Genomic DNA, 16,134 nt, shown 5'->3' on the forward strand with positions numbered 1-16,134 from the left:
AGATTGGGGTCTTTCATCAATGTAAGTGTTTCTTTGTGTAATGTTGTTCCCAGGCTATTGCTCACACAGCACATTGAAGCCTGGGATATCAACCATTCAAAATTGGGCTTAGTGGGAGTGACCATAGAATTCTATAGCAGTGACCTTACTGAGTAAAGTATTTGTCATCGTCACTCCTTAACAGAGTCAAAAAGTCATCATTTTGGCTAAACCCTGCCCATTTCCACACTTTATCTTGTTAAGATGTGATTTGAAACCTAACCCTGACTAATGAAGGCCAAGTTTGATGCAATGGTCCATCAGACCTGAGCATTTGGGCGGAAGTGTCTGGGAACGAGATTAGGTGTAATGTGACTAAGATGACATCCCTTTAGAGCTTTTGCCATCCTTCAGCACGTTACCCTTTATAAAGCACATGTTAATATCATATTTGACTTAGTGGGTTATATCACATATGATATAGGTGATTATGTCACACAGTTATGCCACATTTATGAACCCTTTATAAAGCATGACATATGGTTATAGATGCTTTGTAAACATTTATGTACCGCTTGTGAATGCATTTTTAAGGCTTTATGAAGCCTTTATAATCTGAACGTCATTTAAAGCGGGACCATTAATTCTAACATAATAGCATTATTATTACAGCATTACATGCATTTCAAGGTATGAATGATAACTGTCTAACCAATAATTAGGCCACATAATAATTAATGAAAGTTGTTCTTAAAAAGTGTTACAAAAAGTGTTAGCTAATTTATACCCAAACATCCAAAAACAGTGTGCAAGAAGAACTTCCAGAATAGTGATAGTATACTAAAAAGTTTAATTGTTTTTGTAAGACAATACAGCCCACAAAACATTGCAGGGTTCTGGTAAGAGTTAATGATGTGATTTAGTTACATGTAGGCCCAGTCCCATCCAGGGGTGACCCGTACACCTCCACCTCACACAAGGTCAGGAACTCCTTCCTCCCTGGAATGACCACGTTGACATATCGACCCTCCATGCCGTTACACTGGAAAGTGCTAGAATTGCCACCAGGGATAGAGGAGATCACAGCACACCTGCAGGATAACACAGAAACAAACTACTATAGCAACTTCTGATCAACTTCAAATTGATATCTAGCCACTATCTCTAGCCGTCCATCTGCAGTTCAAACAATAACAAAGCGGACACCCCGCCATTGTTTTGGTAAAAAGCTGAGGGATGAGGCTGGATTAATGTATCCTCTTTCAAATTGCTATGGATGCAAGGACTGACCAACCATGATATCAAAATTATAGTTTTAACAATGTTTTGAGACAACACAGTGTTTATTTAAATCTACATTGTTTACAAATATTGGAGTAAAACAAGGTTATATTTTGGGTTCTGATGAGTGTTGAACTAAGTTCATGAGGTATTTATGAGCTACATACTTCAAGAATCAATTGGTATAAAATCGTTAATTTAAAAGTAAAAAAATGGATGTACCAAACGCAGATTACCCCTTTAAGGTACCCGGTAAGTAAAGTAGGCAGGATAAATGTACTAATATGGTCATAGCTCCACCTTGCTTTCTGATAGGTTAGGTAGGTTTTCCATAATTTTTTGCTTCAACTAATCTTTAAAACGTATAAAAAGGACCTCAACTCTCCTACAGTAATTCACCTAGGATTATTGATGCCGTTGTCTTTCAGGGAATCTCCAATGCAAATCTCAGCTCCATTGAGTCTGCTGGAAACACTGTCGACTGTGTTGGTGATGATGATGGAGAACACTTTGTAGGTCTTCAGAAGGTCCACCCTCCACCAGGCGTTGATGTCCTGTAGAGTGTGGGTGCAGGACCCTCCTATCCAAATAGCGTTGCGATTCCCGTCAATAGCATTGCCTGGAATGCCAAACTCATACAAAGACGACTGGGTGGCCTTTCCATATAGAGCCACATTATCTCCTGGACAAAATAGAGCATAATGCACATTAACTATCATCTTATCAAACAATTATTGGAACTTGTGTAAGCATATTCATGCACTGTAATCATAGAGATGAATGTTTAGACTATGATTACAGAGAATGTAACAACAATTGTACTTATAACACACTGTTCATAATCTATATATACATAGGGGAGAACAAGTATTTGATACACTGCCGATTTTGCAGGTTTTCCTACTTACAAAGCATGTAGAGGTCTGTAATTTTTTATCATAGGTACACTTCAACTGTGAGAGACGCAATCTAAAACAAAAATCCAGAAAATCACATTGTATGATTTTTAAGTAATTAATTTGCATTTTATTGCATGACATAAGTATTTGATACATCAGAAAAGCAGAACTTAATATTTGGTACAGAAACCTTTGTTTGCAATTACAGAGATCATACGTTTCCTGTAGCTCTTGACTAGGTTTGCACACACTGCAGCAGGGATTTTGGCCCACTCCTCCATACAGACCTTCTCCAGATCCTTCAGATTTCAGGGCTGTCGCTGGGCAATACGGACTTTCAYCTCCCTCCAAAAGATTTTCTACTGGGTTCAGGTCTGGAGACTGGCTAGGCCACTCCAGGASCTTGAGATGCTTCTTACGGAGCCACTCCTTAGTAGCCCTGGCTGTGTGTTTCGGGTCTTTGTCATGCTGGAAGACCCAGCCACGACCCATCTTCAATGCTCTTACTGAGGGAAGGAGGTTGTTGGCCAAGATCTCGCGATACATGGCCCCATCCATCCTCCCCTCAATACGGTGCAGTCGTCCTGTCCCCTTTGCAGAAAAGCATCCCCAAAGAATGATGTTTCCACCTCCATGCTTCACGGTTGGGATGGTGTTCTTGGGGTTGCACTCATCCTTCTTCTTCCTCCAAACACGGCGAGTGGAGTTTAGACCAAAAAGCTACATTTTTGTCTCATCAGACCACATGACCTTCTCCCATTCCTCCTCTGGATCATCCAGATGGTCATTGGCAAACTTCAGATGGGCCTGGACATGCGCTGGCTTGAGCAGGGGGACCTTGCGTGCGCTGCAGGATTTTAATCCATGACGGCGTAGTGTGTTACTAATGGTGTTTTCTTTGAGACTGTGGTCCCCAGCTCTCTTCAGGTCATTGACCAGGTCCTGCCGTGTAGTTCTGGGCTGATCCCTCACCTTCCTCATGATCATTGATGCCCACGAGGTGAGATCTTGCATGGAGCCCCAGACCGAGGGTGATTGACCGTCATCTTGAACTTCTTCCATTTTCTAATAATTGCAACCAACAGTTGTTGCCTTCTCACCAAGTTGCTTGCCTATTGTTCTGTAGCCCATCCCAGTCTTGTGCAGGTCTACAATTTTATCCCTGTGTCCTTACACAGCTCTCTGGTCTTGGCCATTGTGGAGAGGTTGGAGTCTATTTGATGAGTGTGTGGACAGGTGTCTTTTATACAGGTAACGAGTTCAAACAGGTGCAGTTAATACAGGTAATGAGTGGAGAACAGGAGGTCTTCTTAAAGAAAAACTAACAGGTCTGTGAGAGCCGGAATTCTTACTGGTTGGTAGGTGATCAAATACTTATGTCATGCAATAAAATGCAAATGAATTACTTAAAAATCATACAATGTGATTTTCTGGACTTTTGTTTTAGATTCCATCTCTCACAGTTGAAGTGTACCTATGATAAACATTACAGACCTCTACATGCTTTGTAAGTAGGAAAACCTGCAAAATCGGCAGTGTATTAAATACTTGTTCTCCCCACTGTATATATACACTACTAGTCAAAAGTTTGGACACACCTACTCATTCAAGGGTTTTTCTTTATTTTTACTATTTTCTACATGTAGAATAATAGTGAAGAAATCAAGCTATGAAATAACACATATGGAATCATGTAGTAACCAAAAAAGTGTTAAACAAATCAAAATATATTTTAGATTCTTCAAAGTAGCCACTCTTTGCGTTGATGACAGCTTTGCATTCTCTCAACCAGCTACATGACGTAGTCACCTGGAATTATTTTCCACCAGTCTTGAAGGAGTTCCCACATATGCTGAGCACTTGATATCTGCTTTTCCTTCACTCTGCGGTCCAACTCATCTCAAACCATCTCAATTGGGTCTAGGTTGGGTGATTGTGGAGGCCAGGTCATCTCATGCAGCCCTCCATCACTCTACTTCTTGGTCAAATAGCCCTTACACAGCCTGGAGGTGTGTTTTTGGGTCATTGTCCTGTTGAAAAACAAATGATAGTCCCACAAGAGCAAACCAGATGGGATGGTGTATCGCTGCAGAATACTGTAGTAGCCATGCTGGCCTTGAATTCTAAATAAATCACAGACAGTGTCACCAGAAAAGCACCCCCACACCATCACACCTCCTCCTCCATGCTTCACGGTGGGAACCACACATGCAGAGATCATCCGTTCACCTACTATGCGTCTCACAAAGACACAGTGGTTGGAACCAAAAATCTCACATTTGGACTCATCAGACCAAAGGACAGATTTCCACCGGTCTAATGTCCATTGCTCATGTTTCTTGGCCCAAGCAAGTCTCTTCTTATTATTGGTGTCCTTTAGTAGTGGTTTCTTTGCAGCAATTCGACCATGAAGGCCTGATTCACTCAGTCTCCTCTGAACAGTTGATGTTGAGATGTGTCTGTTACTTGAACTCTGTGAAGCATTTAATTGGGCTGCAATTTCTGAGGTAACTCTAATGAACTTATCCTCTTCAACAGAGGTAACTCTGGGTCTTCCTTTCCTGTGGCGGTCCTCATGAGAGCCAGTTTCATCATAGCCTTTGATGGTTTTTGCGACTCCCCTTGAAAAAATTGTCAAAGTTCTTGACATTTTCCGTATTGACTGACCTTCATGTCTTAAAGTATTGATGGATTGTCGTTTCTCTTTACTTATTTGAGCTGTTATTGCCATAATATGGACTTGGTATTTAACCAAATAGGGCTATCTTCTGTATACCACCCCTAACTTGTCACAACACAACTGATTGGCTCAAACGCATTAAGAAGGAAAGAAATTCCACAAAATAACTTTTAACAAGGCACACCTGGTGACTACCTCATGAAGCTGGTTGAGAGAATGCCAAGAGTGTGCAAAGCTGTCATCAAGGCAAACGGTTGCTACTTTGAAGAATATCAAATATAAAATATATTTTTGTTTAACACCTTTTTGGTTACTACATGATTCCATATGTGTTATTTCATAGTTTTGATGTCTTCTCTATTATTCTATAATGTAGAAAATAGTACAAATAAAGAAAAACCCTGGAATGAGTAGGTGTGTCATGAGCTGGCGAACACCCAGAGAAATGATTATATGAAGAGGTGCTGACTAACGGCGAATAAACTATAAGCTCTAAAAATAATAAAGAGAGCCACACACTCCATATACTGTATAAACTCCCAGTCATTTTTGGGGTAAATCACCAACGTTTCGGCATCACTGTGCCTTCTTCAGAGTAATGTTATGAATGCTTGAACCAGGTTATGTAGACAAACAGTGCAATTAATGCAACCAGTGACAATAGTGAGGGGTGTGTCATAATTATTATGTTTATTAGAATGAATTGAGTGAAACTGTTAAAAAACAATAGTTTATAGCATATTGAATATATTAGGCTATTGTTATCATACGTGTCGAGCCACTGAGGTATCAGGCAGCAGTGGTGAGAGAGGCACTGATTTAGGTGAGGGATCAAACCAAAGACCCTATGATAAAGATTGAGGCCCAGTCCTTGTCAGAGGAGGTTGGATCATACCGCTTCAGCATCTGTACAGTGGTGTGGTATGACATCTTTAGCCAGATCCAACTGATGCAGTCTCCCAGTATGCATGTGGATGTTGCAGTCAGTCTTCTCAGAAAGACAGAGAGAGGTCTCAGCGACTACAGGGCAACAGACTTTATGACTGCACAAACGTCAGCCAAGGATATTTGTGAGGGTATGAATGTAGAGGCCGTTCTACCACAAAAAAGGCAGAGGTCCACAAAACGGCACTTTTCATACAAATCTTTTGATGAGCCTTTGAGTGATGCCCTGAAGAAGCTGGAGGTGACATTGTTCAACGTCGTTGTTGATGCTGCAACCTCAGCCCTTCAGGAAAGATTTTCCACATTGGAAAATGTGGGAGAGAAGTTTGGAGTGCTGACACCCTTCCAACGTCTCTCAAATGAGAAGCTGACAGAACAATGTGAGGCCCTTAGTATGACACTGCACTATAACGAACACTCAGACTTGGACGGCAGAGAGCTTGCACAGGAACTGAAGAACTTGTCTGACTTGCCTTCGAAGACCATGACCCTGCTTGAGCTGCTGATATTTATACACGAAAGGGAGTTCTCAGAAATGTATCCAAATTTGTGGACTGCTCTCATATTTTGTCTTACTCTTCCAGTGACCGTAGCTGAAGCAGAGAGGAGCTTGTCAAAGCTGAAGCTCATCAAATCCTACCTGAGGTCCACCATGCCACAGGAACGCCTTAGTGGCCTTGCTGTCATCAGTATTAACCATGCAATTGTTGGGCAGATTTCTTATGAGGATGTAATTAATGACTTTCCATCAAGGAAGGCAAGAAAGGTCAGGGTTTAGATGGCAGTTGTGCAATTTAGTTTGTGTGTTTCTTGTTTGAAGTGCATTAGTGTAATAATCAGGTTCTCTTCTTCATAAGTGTGTTATTCTATTTGTGTATTTGTGTGATATAGGATTTGTGCAATTTAGTTTTATTTGTGTGGTTTTTGTTAGCAATAGGATAATAGTGTAATAATTCGATTCTCTTTTTTATTTATATACTACAATTTGTTTATATTTGTCTTTGTTGCTTCTTTTTGATATTATGACCTCCAGCAGGCCACAAATGTGCATGTGTCAGCATATGGTCTCACAAGGGGTCTGAGGATCTCATCTCGGTACCTAATGGCAGTCAGGCTACCTCTGGCGAGCACATGGAGGGCTGTGCGGCCCCACAAAGAAATGCCACCCCACACCATGACTGACCCACCGCCAAACCGGTCATGCTGGAGGATGTTGCAGGCAGCAGAACGTTTCTTCCACGCGTCCCAGGACTCCTGTCACGTCTGTCCACATGTGCTCATGTGGCTCAGTGTGAACCTGCTTTCATCTGTTGAAGAGCACAGGGCACCAGTGGCAAATTTGCCAATCTTGGTGTTCTCTGGCAAATGCCAAAACATCCTGCACGGTGTTGGGCTGTAAGCACAACCCCCACCTGTGGACGTCGGGCCCTGATACCACCCTCATGGAGTCTGTTTCTGACCGTTTGAGCAGACACATGCACAGTTTGTGGCCTGCTGGGAGGTCATTTTGCAGGGCTCTGGCAGTGCACCTCCTTGCACAAAGGCGGAGGTAGCGGCCTGCTGCTGGGTTGTTGCCCTCCTACGGCCTCCTCCACGTCTCCTGATGTATGGCCTGTCTCCTGGTAGCGCCTCCATGCTCTGGACACTACGCCTGACAGACACAGCAAACCTTTTTGCCCAGCTCGCATTGATGTGCCATCCTGGATGAACTGCACTACCTGAGCCACTTGTGTGGGTTGTAGACTCCGTCTCATGCTAACCACTAGAGTGAAAGCAGCCGCCAGCATTCAAAAGTGACAAAACATCAGCAGGAAGCAGTAGGAACTGAGAAGTGGTCTGTGGTCACCACCTGCAGAACCATTCCTTTATTGGGGGTGTCTTGCTAATTGCCTATAATTTTCCACCTTTTGTCTATTCCATTTGCACAACAGCATGTGAAATTTATTGTCAATCAGTGTTGCTTCCTAAGTGGACAGTTTGATTTCACAAGAGTGTGATTGACTTGGAGTTACATTGTGTGTTAAGTGTTCCCTTTATTTTTTGAGCAGTGTATTATGAATATAAGTTCTGACCAGTTGGGGGCAAGGTAGCCGTAAACCTCTCACTTCACAGAGTGTCAAAGTCTATGCTGGCCTGGTAGAACCACAATCACATAACGTCCTTCGAAACTTGGGTCAAAAGCCAGGTGAGAGAACTGCGGCTGGAACGGAGGAAATTGTTTGAGCCCTGGAGACAGAAATGGGTTTTTACTGACCTCTGTCAAGATACTGCATCATATGCTATATAACTTTATTTAAACTAAATAAAACAAGACACAGGAGATGATATGCTGATATCTACAACTGTGCCTGTATTCTGGTGGTAACCTGTGAGTGGGGTTGAAACTTTTCACCAGCATTGCTTGATTCTATCTGTCCTGCCTGCATGGGTTTTTATCTACAGTATGTCCACTATGTATATTCTGGTCACTCTAATTGAGTTCTTCATGGACATAAACAGTAACAACACATTGTAAATGCAARTTCAAAAACCACAGTATCTTGACTCACAGAGGGTTATGAATGCCATTGTCCACTAAAGAATTTCCTATTCGTATCTCAGCCCCGTTAAGTCTCTCAGGAACAGCATCCCCTCTGTTGGTGACGGTGATGGAGGTGACTATGTAGGTATCAAGCAGGTCCACTCTCCACCAGGGGTTAGTGGATTCCTCAGTGGCAGTGCAGGACCCATGATGAAAATGTGAATCGCGGTTCCCATCAATGGCATTGGAGGCATGACTGTAACCGTGCCATATGCTCTCAATGAGGTCTGACTGTGTAGCTTTTCCACGCAAGGCAAGATTTCCTGCAGGGAAACATATCATTGAGTGAGTATAGAGGAGCAATTTAATGATGCTGTCAAAACAGAATAAACACGTGTTCTAATCTGCTGAAAGTCCGGGGTTTTAGCAAAAAAAACAAATGTTTGGATATACTGTTAATTCAGTAACCAGATTGTTAGCTAACTAGCTAATGCGGTTACATGACTGAACAAGGTGTAAACAAATGCCCGACAGTATGCTCGGTAATATGAGTCATATCTTTTTATCTGTTTGTGCTAGAAACAATCTGTTTTCACTGTAGTAATGGTTCAACCATGACAGTAATGAATTTGTGCTCACTTCTTTCTCCAGGTCACTTGAAAACAACGGAACATTGAAGCCTAATAATCACAGTTTTTATCTGGGTGATTATTTTCCTAGGCACAGAATGCAAAATAAAATGGCAGGTCGCAAAGCAAAATATTTAGGAGCATATGTGACCAAAATGGTAGCATCCACATGAATGTAGAAGTGTTTAGAAACATATTCTATTCTAATTTGCATTAAAAGAGATTCCAAAATGACAATGGATTTACCAATTAATTTCTATTGGCCACAAAATAATCTGAAACACAACTAAAACAAACTGCAAATGCATCCAAAAAGTTTGTATTGTTACAAGCTTGATGTAGTCATTGTGTGCTAGGAATGTAGGTGTTACATCCGTCGTTAGAATGAGTCCAAGGTGCAGCGTGGTAGGCTTTATGGTTTTATTAAAAATGACACCAAAAAACAACAAAATATAAACTAACGTAAAGTTCTGCAGGGCTAACAGCAACTGTGCAATAACAACTTCCCACAAACTAGGGTGGAAAAACAGGCTGCCTAAGTATGATTCCCAATCAGAGACAACGATAGACAGCTGCCTCTGATTGGGAACCATACCCGGTCAACAAAGAAATAGAAAACTAGAATGCCCACCCAAATCACACCCTGACCTAACCAAATAGAAAAATAAAAAGGCTCTCTAAGGTCAGGGCGTGACAGTAGGACTAAATTCTAAACTTTTGACTACTTTATTTCTAAGAATCTTTAGGGTTGTCAATAATTTTGACCCCTACTTTTGAGAGAAAAAAAACATCACTTTTTCTCTGAGAAATTGTAGTGTTATAAAATGATATAATTTGTGCTTATCCAAAACCAGAAGGTCTGGACATGTATCTAGGAATTGAATCCCCATGCTTGTGTCGCACAGCTGGTTACTTGTTCTTTGAATGTTTGCTGAGGTGATGAACTTTGCTTGTGTTGAAGATTTTGTTTTAAAATGGCTCAGGTCCTGCTACCATCCATGTTTGTCAGACCAATGTCTCCCCCTGTTCCTTTTTACCAGCTAATGGTTCTGTTCATTGGCTTGGTCCACTGGCATGCATTAGAGATTTTTATGGGTTTTTTGGCAGGACCCGGAAGTCAGAGAAATTTTCTCTGATGTTAGCTGGTAGCGTTAATGTCTCGGATGTGAATAGGAATCCACCTAGCGTAGTTTATTCTGTTCAGTGCAAAGAACCAGGGTGCCAAGGCATCTTATGTTTCAACATAAAGACCAAAATCTCTAGTTCTGTGTGCACAGTCTTTCAAATTTAAGAACAGTGTTCCAGAACTGGAAGGTTGGATACCTGCTTTCTGCGTATTAAAAGAAGAGCATGTGGACTAGAACAACCAAGCATCTTTCAGGAGTTTTGACAATGAAAGCAGAGTAACTTGATGACTGTGCCTGGTTTTGGTCAAGCGTGCTGCCTTCAAGAATGAGTCTGCTGTTTCTGAAGTTGGCAACCCCAGCATGGGCATACTGTACCCAGCATCTTACAACTTTCCCTGTTGGTCCCTTACCATTTTTCCTCAGGACATCTTTTTTATCTGAATAGCTAGATATAATTAATATTGAATGTAGGCTGTTGTACATAGCCGCGGGAAGAAGGGGTCCTGGGGGTGCTGCAGCAGCCCCTGAAAAATCTGAATAAAATATATATAAAGATGTATTTTTTTCACAAAAGTAGTGCACTGGGCCTTTACAACTCTTGTATTTAATATTGCAGCAACACAAAACTAAAATTGTCCCTGTAATCAAAATGACATGGAAAAGATGTCTAAAATAATATTTTCCAGACATTGAAGTTAGGTTAAATTTCGGTTCTGAATGAAAGGTGGAAATATGTATTTTCCGGACAATGAAATCAGGTTCATTTTTAGTTCTAAATTAAAGTTGAAAATATGTAGTTTATAGACGTCTATGTTTGGACCAAATCAAGGCTGGTCCAGACTGGACAAAATCTGAACCAAACAGTAATCTATGATTGGTTTAGATTTCCGGACCAGACCAAAAATCTATGTCCATGGACGTTGAAATCAAAGACAGTCTGGCCTGTACCAAAAAAAGACTGCTGTCCTGTTTTTAGGAAATGTTGTTTGTTGTGGCTTACAAGCAGGTCAGCCACAAAGGGGAGAATTGTCGAGGCCTGGTGACAGATGGAGTCTACATCACGAGGTGATGGCTCCCTCTGCTGGACGTGCCAGGTCTCGACGAGCTCACCGGCCAGGACTAATTGGTGCTGATTGTGCTTTGTGAGTAATCAAGGGGCTGATTGCTCACCAGGTGGARGAGTCCCATAAAGCTGCCAGGAGAGCAGCACACGGGGAAGGTGACTGGGGGAAGAGAGGTTACTCCCGTATAGTCGTGCGCAGTCCTAGAGGTAATGGAGGGAGCTCAGTTTTGTTCCCCCCAGGATACAGCAAGACCCCGGCACCCATCAAATCAAACTTTAATTGTTACATGCGCCGAATACAAGTGTAGACCTTACCGTGAAATGCTTACTTACAACCCCTTAACAAACAGTGCAATTCAAGAAGAGTTAAGAAAACATTTACCAAATAAACTAAAGTTAAAAATAATAAAAGTAACAACATAACAATAACAATCTACATCTGCATTGCTCGATGTTTGTGGTTTTAGGCTGGGTTTCTGTATAGCACTTTGTGACATCGGCTGATGTAAAAAGGGCTTTATAAATACATTTAATTGACTGATTGAGGTAATTTGAACATGTCGGTATGGGTGAAGTGACTGTTCATAGATAATAAACAGCGAGTAGCAGCAGTGTAGGCCATTTGATTAGTTGTTCAGTGGTCTTATGGCTTGGGGGTAGAAGCTGTTAAGGAGCKTTTTGGTCCTAGACTTGGTGCTCCGGTACCGCTTGCTGTGCGGTAGCAGAGAAAACAGTCTAGGGTGACTGGACAGGGTGACTGGAGTCTGACAATTTTATGGGCTTTCCTCTGACACCGCCTATTATATAGGTCCTGGATTGCAGGAAGCTTGGCCCCAGTGATGCACTGGGCCGTACGCATTACGCTCTGTAGCGCCTTACGGTCAGATGGTGAGCAGTTGCCATACCAGGCGAGATGCTCTCGATGGTGCAGCTGTAAAACTTTTTGAGGATCTGGGGACCCATGCCAAATCTTTTCAGTCTCCTGAGGGGGAAAAGGATTTGTCGTGCCCTCTTCACGACTGTCTTAGTGTGTTTGGACCATGATAGATCATTGGTGATGTGGACACCTCGGAACTTGAATCTCTCTACCACTGTTGTGTTGTAAGTAAACTTAATGATGGTGTTGGAGTTGTGTTTGGCCACGCAGTCGTGGGTGAACAGAGATTACAGGAGGGGACTAAGGACACACCCCTGAGGGGCCCCAGTGTTGAGGATCAACGTGGCAGATGTGTTGTTGCCTACACTTACTACCTGGGAGTGGCCTGTCAGGAAGTCCAGGATCCAGTTGCAGAGGGAGGTGTTTAGTCCCAGGGTCCTTAGCTTAGTGATGAGCTTCGTGGGCACTATGGTGTTGAACGCTGAGCTATAGTCAATGAACAGCATTCTCACATAGGTGTTCCATTTGTCCAGGTGGGAAAGCGCATTGTGGAGTGCGATTGAGATTGCATCATCTGTGGATCTGTTGGTGCGGTATGTGAATTGGAGTGGGTCTAGAGTATCTGGGAGGATGCTGTTGATGTGAGCCATGACCAGCCTTTCAAAGCACTTCATGGCCACCGACGTGAGTGCTACGGGGAGGTAATAATTTAGGCATGTTACCTTCGCTTCCTTGGGCACAGGGACTATGGTGGTCTGCTTGAAACATGTAGGTATTACAGACTCAGTCAGGGAGAGGTTGAAAATGTCAGTGAAGACACTTGCCAGTTGGTCCGTGCATGCTTTGAGTACACGTCCTGGTAATCCATCTGGCCCCGCGGCTTTGTGAATGTTGACCTGTTTAAAGGTCTGCTCACATCGGCTACCGAGAGCGTTATCACACAGTCATCCAGAACAGCTGGTGCTTCAGTGTTGCATGCCTCGAAGCGAGCGTAAAAGGCATTTCGCTCGTCTAGTAGGCTCGCATCACTGGGCGGCTCTCGTCTGGATTTCCCTTTGTAGTCACACACAAGCCCTGCCACATCCGACGAGTGTCAGAGCCGGTGTAGTAGGATTCAGTCTTAATCCAGTATTGATGCTTTGCTTGTTTGATGGTTCGTCTAAGGCKATAGCGGGATTTCTTATAGGCATCCGGATTATATATAGGTGTCCGCTCCTTGAAAGCGGCAGCTCTAGACTTTTGCTCGATGCGGATGTTGCCTGTAATCGACGGCTTCTGGTTGGGACATGTACGCATGGTCACTGTGGGGACGACGTCGTCGATGCCCTTATTGATGGAGCCGATGACTGAGGTGGTATACTCCTCAATGCCATTGGATGAAACAGTCCTGTAGTGTAGCATTCCAGTCCTGTAGTGTAGCATGACCACTTCCGTATTGAGCGAGTCTATGGTGCTTCCTGCTTTAGTTTTTGCTTGTATGCAGGAATCAGGAGGATAGAATTATGGTCAGATTTGCCAAATGGAGGGCGGGGGAGAGCTTTGTATGCATCTCTATGTGGAATAAAGGTGGTCTAGAGTTTTTTTTCCTCTGGTTGCACATGTGACATGCTGGAAAATGTGGTAGAACTGATTTAAGTTTGCCTGCATTAAAGTCCCCAGCCACTAAGAGCGCCGCTTCTGGATGAGCATTTTCTTGTTTGCTTAAGGCCTTATAGAGTTGGTTGAATGCGTTCTTAGTGCCTGCGGTCCGTGTTGGTAAATAGGCGGCTAAGAATAACAGTTGAGAACTCTCTTGGTAGATAGTGTGGTCTACAGCTTATCATAAGGTACTCTACCTCAGGCGCGCAATACCTCAAGACTTCTTTAATATTAGACATTACTCACCAGCTGTTATTGACAAAAAGACTCACACCCCCACCCCCACCCCTCGTCTTACCAGACGTAGCTTCTCTGTTCTGCCAGTGCATTGAAAATGACAGCTCTATATTATCCGTGTCGTCGTTTTTAAGTTTTTAATGTCCCGTTGGTAGGATAATCATAATCGTAGATAATCAATTTTATRTTACAATGATTACTTTAGTAAGTAGAATTGATGGCAGTGGGAGTTTACTCGCTCGCCTACGGATTCTCAAAAGGCAGCKCGATCTGTGTCATCTCTTCCTCTGTCTTTTTTTCATGCAAATTACGTGGATCTGGGCTTGTTTCTGGGAGAGCAGTATATCTTTCTCATCGGACTCYTTAAAGGAAAAAGCTTCTTCCAGTTCGTGGTGAGTAATCCCAGTTCTGATGTCCAGAAGTTATTTTCTGTCATAACCTGTCTGGGAACGGGGTTCCGCTAGCGGAAATTTGACTGGGAAATTTCTCAAACATACAAGTATTAGACACCATTTTAAAGATAAGATTCTCGTTAATCCAACCACAGTGTCCGATTTCAAAAAGGCTTTTCGGCGAAAGCAGAACATATCATTATGTTAGGTCAGCAACTAGTCACAGAAAGCATACAGCGATTTCCTCCAAAGAGAGGAGTCACAAAAAGCAGAAATAGAGATAAAATTAATCACTAACCTTTGATGATCTTCATCAGATGACACTCCCGGGACAACATGTTACACAATACATGTATGCTTTGTTCGATCAAGTTCATATTTATATCCAAAAACCTCAGTTTACATTTGGCTTTGCCTCCAAAACATCCCGTGAATTTGCACAGAGCCACATCAATTTACAGAAATACTCATAATAAACATTGATAAAAGATACAAGTGTTATTCACAGAATTAAAGATATACTTCTCCTAATGTAACCGCTGTGTCAGATTTCAAAAAAACTTTACGAAAAAAGCAAACCATGCAATAATCTGAGTACGGCGCTCAGAGACCAAAACAACTCAAACAGATATCCGCCATGTTGGAGTCAACAGAAGTCAGAAATAGCATTATAAATATTCACTTACCTTTGATGATCTTCATCAGAATGCACTTCCAGGAATCCCAGTTCCACAATAAATGTTTGATTTGTTCGATAAAGTTAATAATTTATGTCCAAATACCTCCTTTTTGTTTGCGCGTTTAGCCCAGTATTCCAAATTCATGACGCGCGATCACTAGGAGCAGACAAAAAGTTCCGTTACAGTCCGTAGAAACATGTCAAACGAAGTATAGAATCAATCTTTAGGATGRTTTTAACATAAATCTTCAATAATGTTCCAACCAGAGAATTCCTTTGTCTTCAGAAATGCAATGGAACTCAAGCTAACTCTCACGTGAACGAGCATGGTCAGCTCATGGCACTCTGGGAGAGACCTTACTGTCACGCCCTGACCTTAGAGATCCTTTTTATGTCTCTATTTTGGTTTGGTCAGGGCGTGAGTTTGGGTGGATATTCTATGTTCTATGTTTTCTATTTCTTTGTGTTTGGCCCGGGTGTGGTTCTCAATCAGAGGCAGCTGTCTATCGTTGTCTGTGATTGAGAACGATACTTAGGTAGCCCTTTTTTCCACCTGTCTTTGTGGGAAGTTGACTTTTGTTTAGGGAACATAGCCTTTAGCTTCACGGTTTGTTTTTGTAGTGTTTGTTGTTTTGTTCAGCGTCTTTTTCCAAATAAAGAGAAAATGTACGCTCACAACCTGCACCTTGGTCCTCTTCCTTTAACGGCCGTGACACTTACTCAATCCCCTCTCATTCGCCCCCACTTCATAGTAGAAGCATCAAACAAGGTTCTAAAGACTGTTGACATGTAGTGGAAGCCTTAGGATAGTGGAAGCCTTAGAGCAATATGACCCCATAGACACTGTGTATTCGAAAGGCCAAGAGTTGAAAAACTACAAACCTCAGATTTCCCACTTCCTGGTTGGATTTTTCTCAGGTTTTCGCCTGCCATATGAGTTCTGTTATACTCACAGACATCATCAAACAGTTTTAGAAACTTCAGAGTGTTTTCTATCCAAATCTACTAATAATATGCATATATTAGCAACTGGGACTGAGTAGCAGGCAGTTTACTCTGGGCACGCTTTTCATCCAAACGTGAAAATGCTGCCCCCTAGCCCAAACAGGATAAGAGACGGTAGCAGCAACATTATGTACAAAATAAGTTAAAAAAACAAGTTACAAACAACGCAAAAAACGAACAAA

The 16,134-nt window shown here is 42.3% G+C and overlaps 1 protein-coding gene across 1 annotated transcript in view; it reads right to left on the reverse strand.

The window, feature by feature from the left end:
* Positions 1–812: 812 nt before the first annotated feature.
* Positions 813–16,134, reverse strand: part of LOC111958661 (fucolectin-5) — a 29,825-nt gene continuing 14,503 nt past the window's right edge. Inside the window, exons 2-6 of the mRNA XM_070437333.1 lie at positions 8,334–8,628; positions 6,229–6,286; positions 3,969–4,056; positions 1,660–1,942; positions 813–1,070 (exon numbers count right to left, since the gene is read on the reverse strand). Of these exons, the coding sequence (XP_070293434.1) occupies positions 899–1,070; positions 1,660–1,942; positions 3,969–4,056; positions 6,229–6,286; positions 8,334–8,628 (896 nt within the window). The 3' untranslated portion in view covers positions 813–898. The remainder of the gene's footprint in view (positions 1,071–1,659; positions 1,943–3,968; positions 4,057–6,228; positions 6,287–8,333; positions 8,629–16,134) is intronic.

This window comes from Salvelinus sp. IW2-2015, linkage group LG35 (assembly GCF_002910315.2).
Source record: "Salvelinus sp. IW2-2015 linkage group LG35, ASM291031v2, whole genome shotgun sequence".
Taxonomy (NCBI): Eukaryota; Metazoa; Chordata; class Actinopteri; order Salmoniformes; family Salmonidae; genus Salvelinus; species Salvelinus sp. IW2-2015.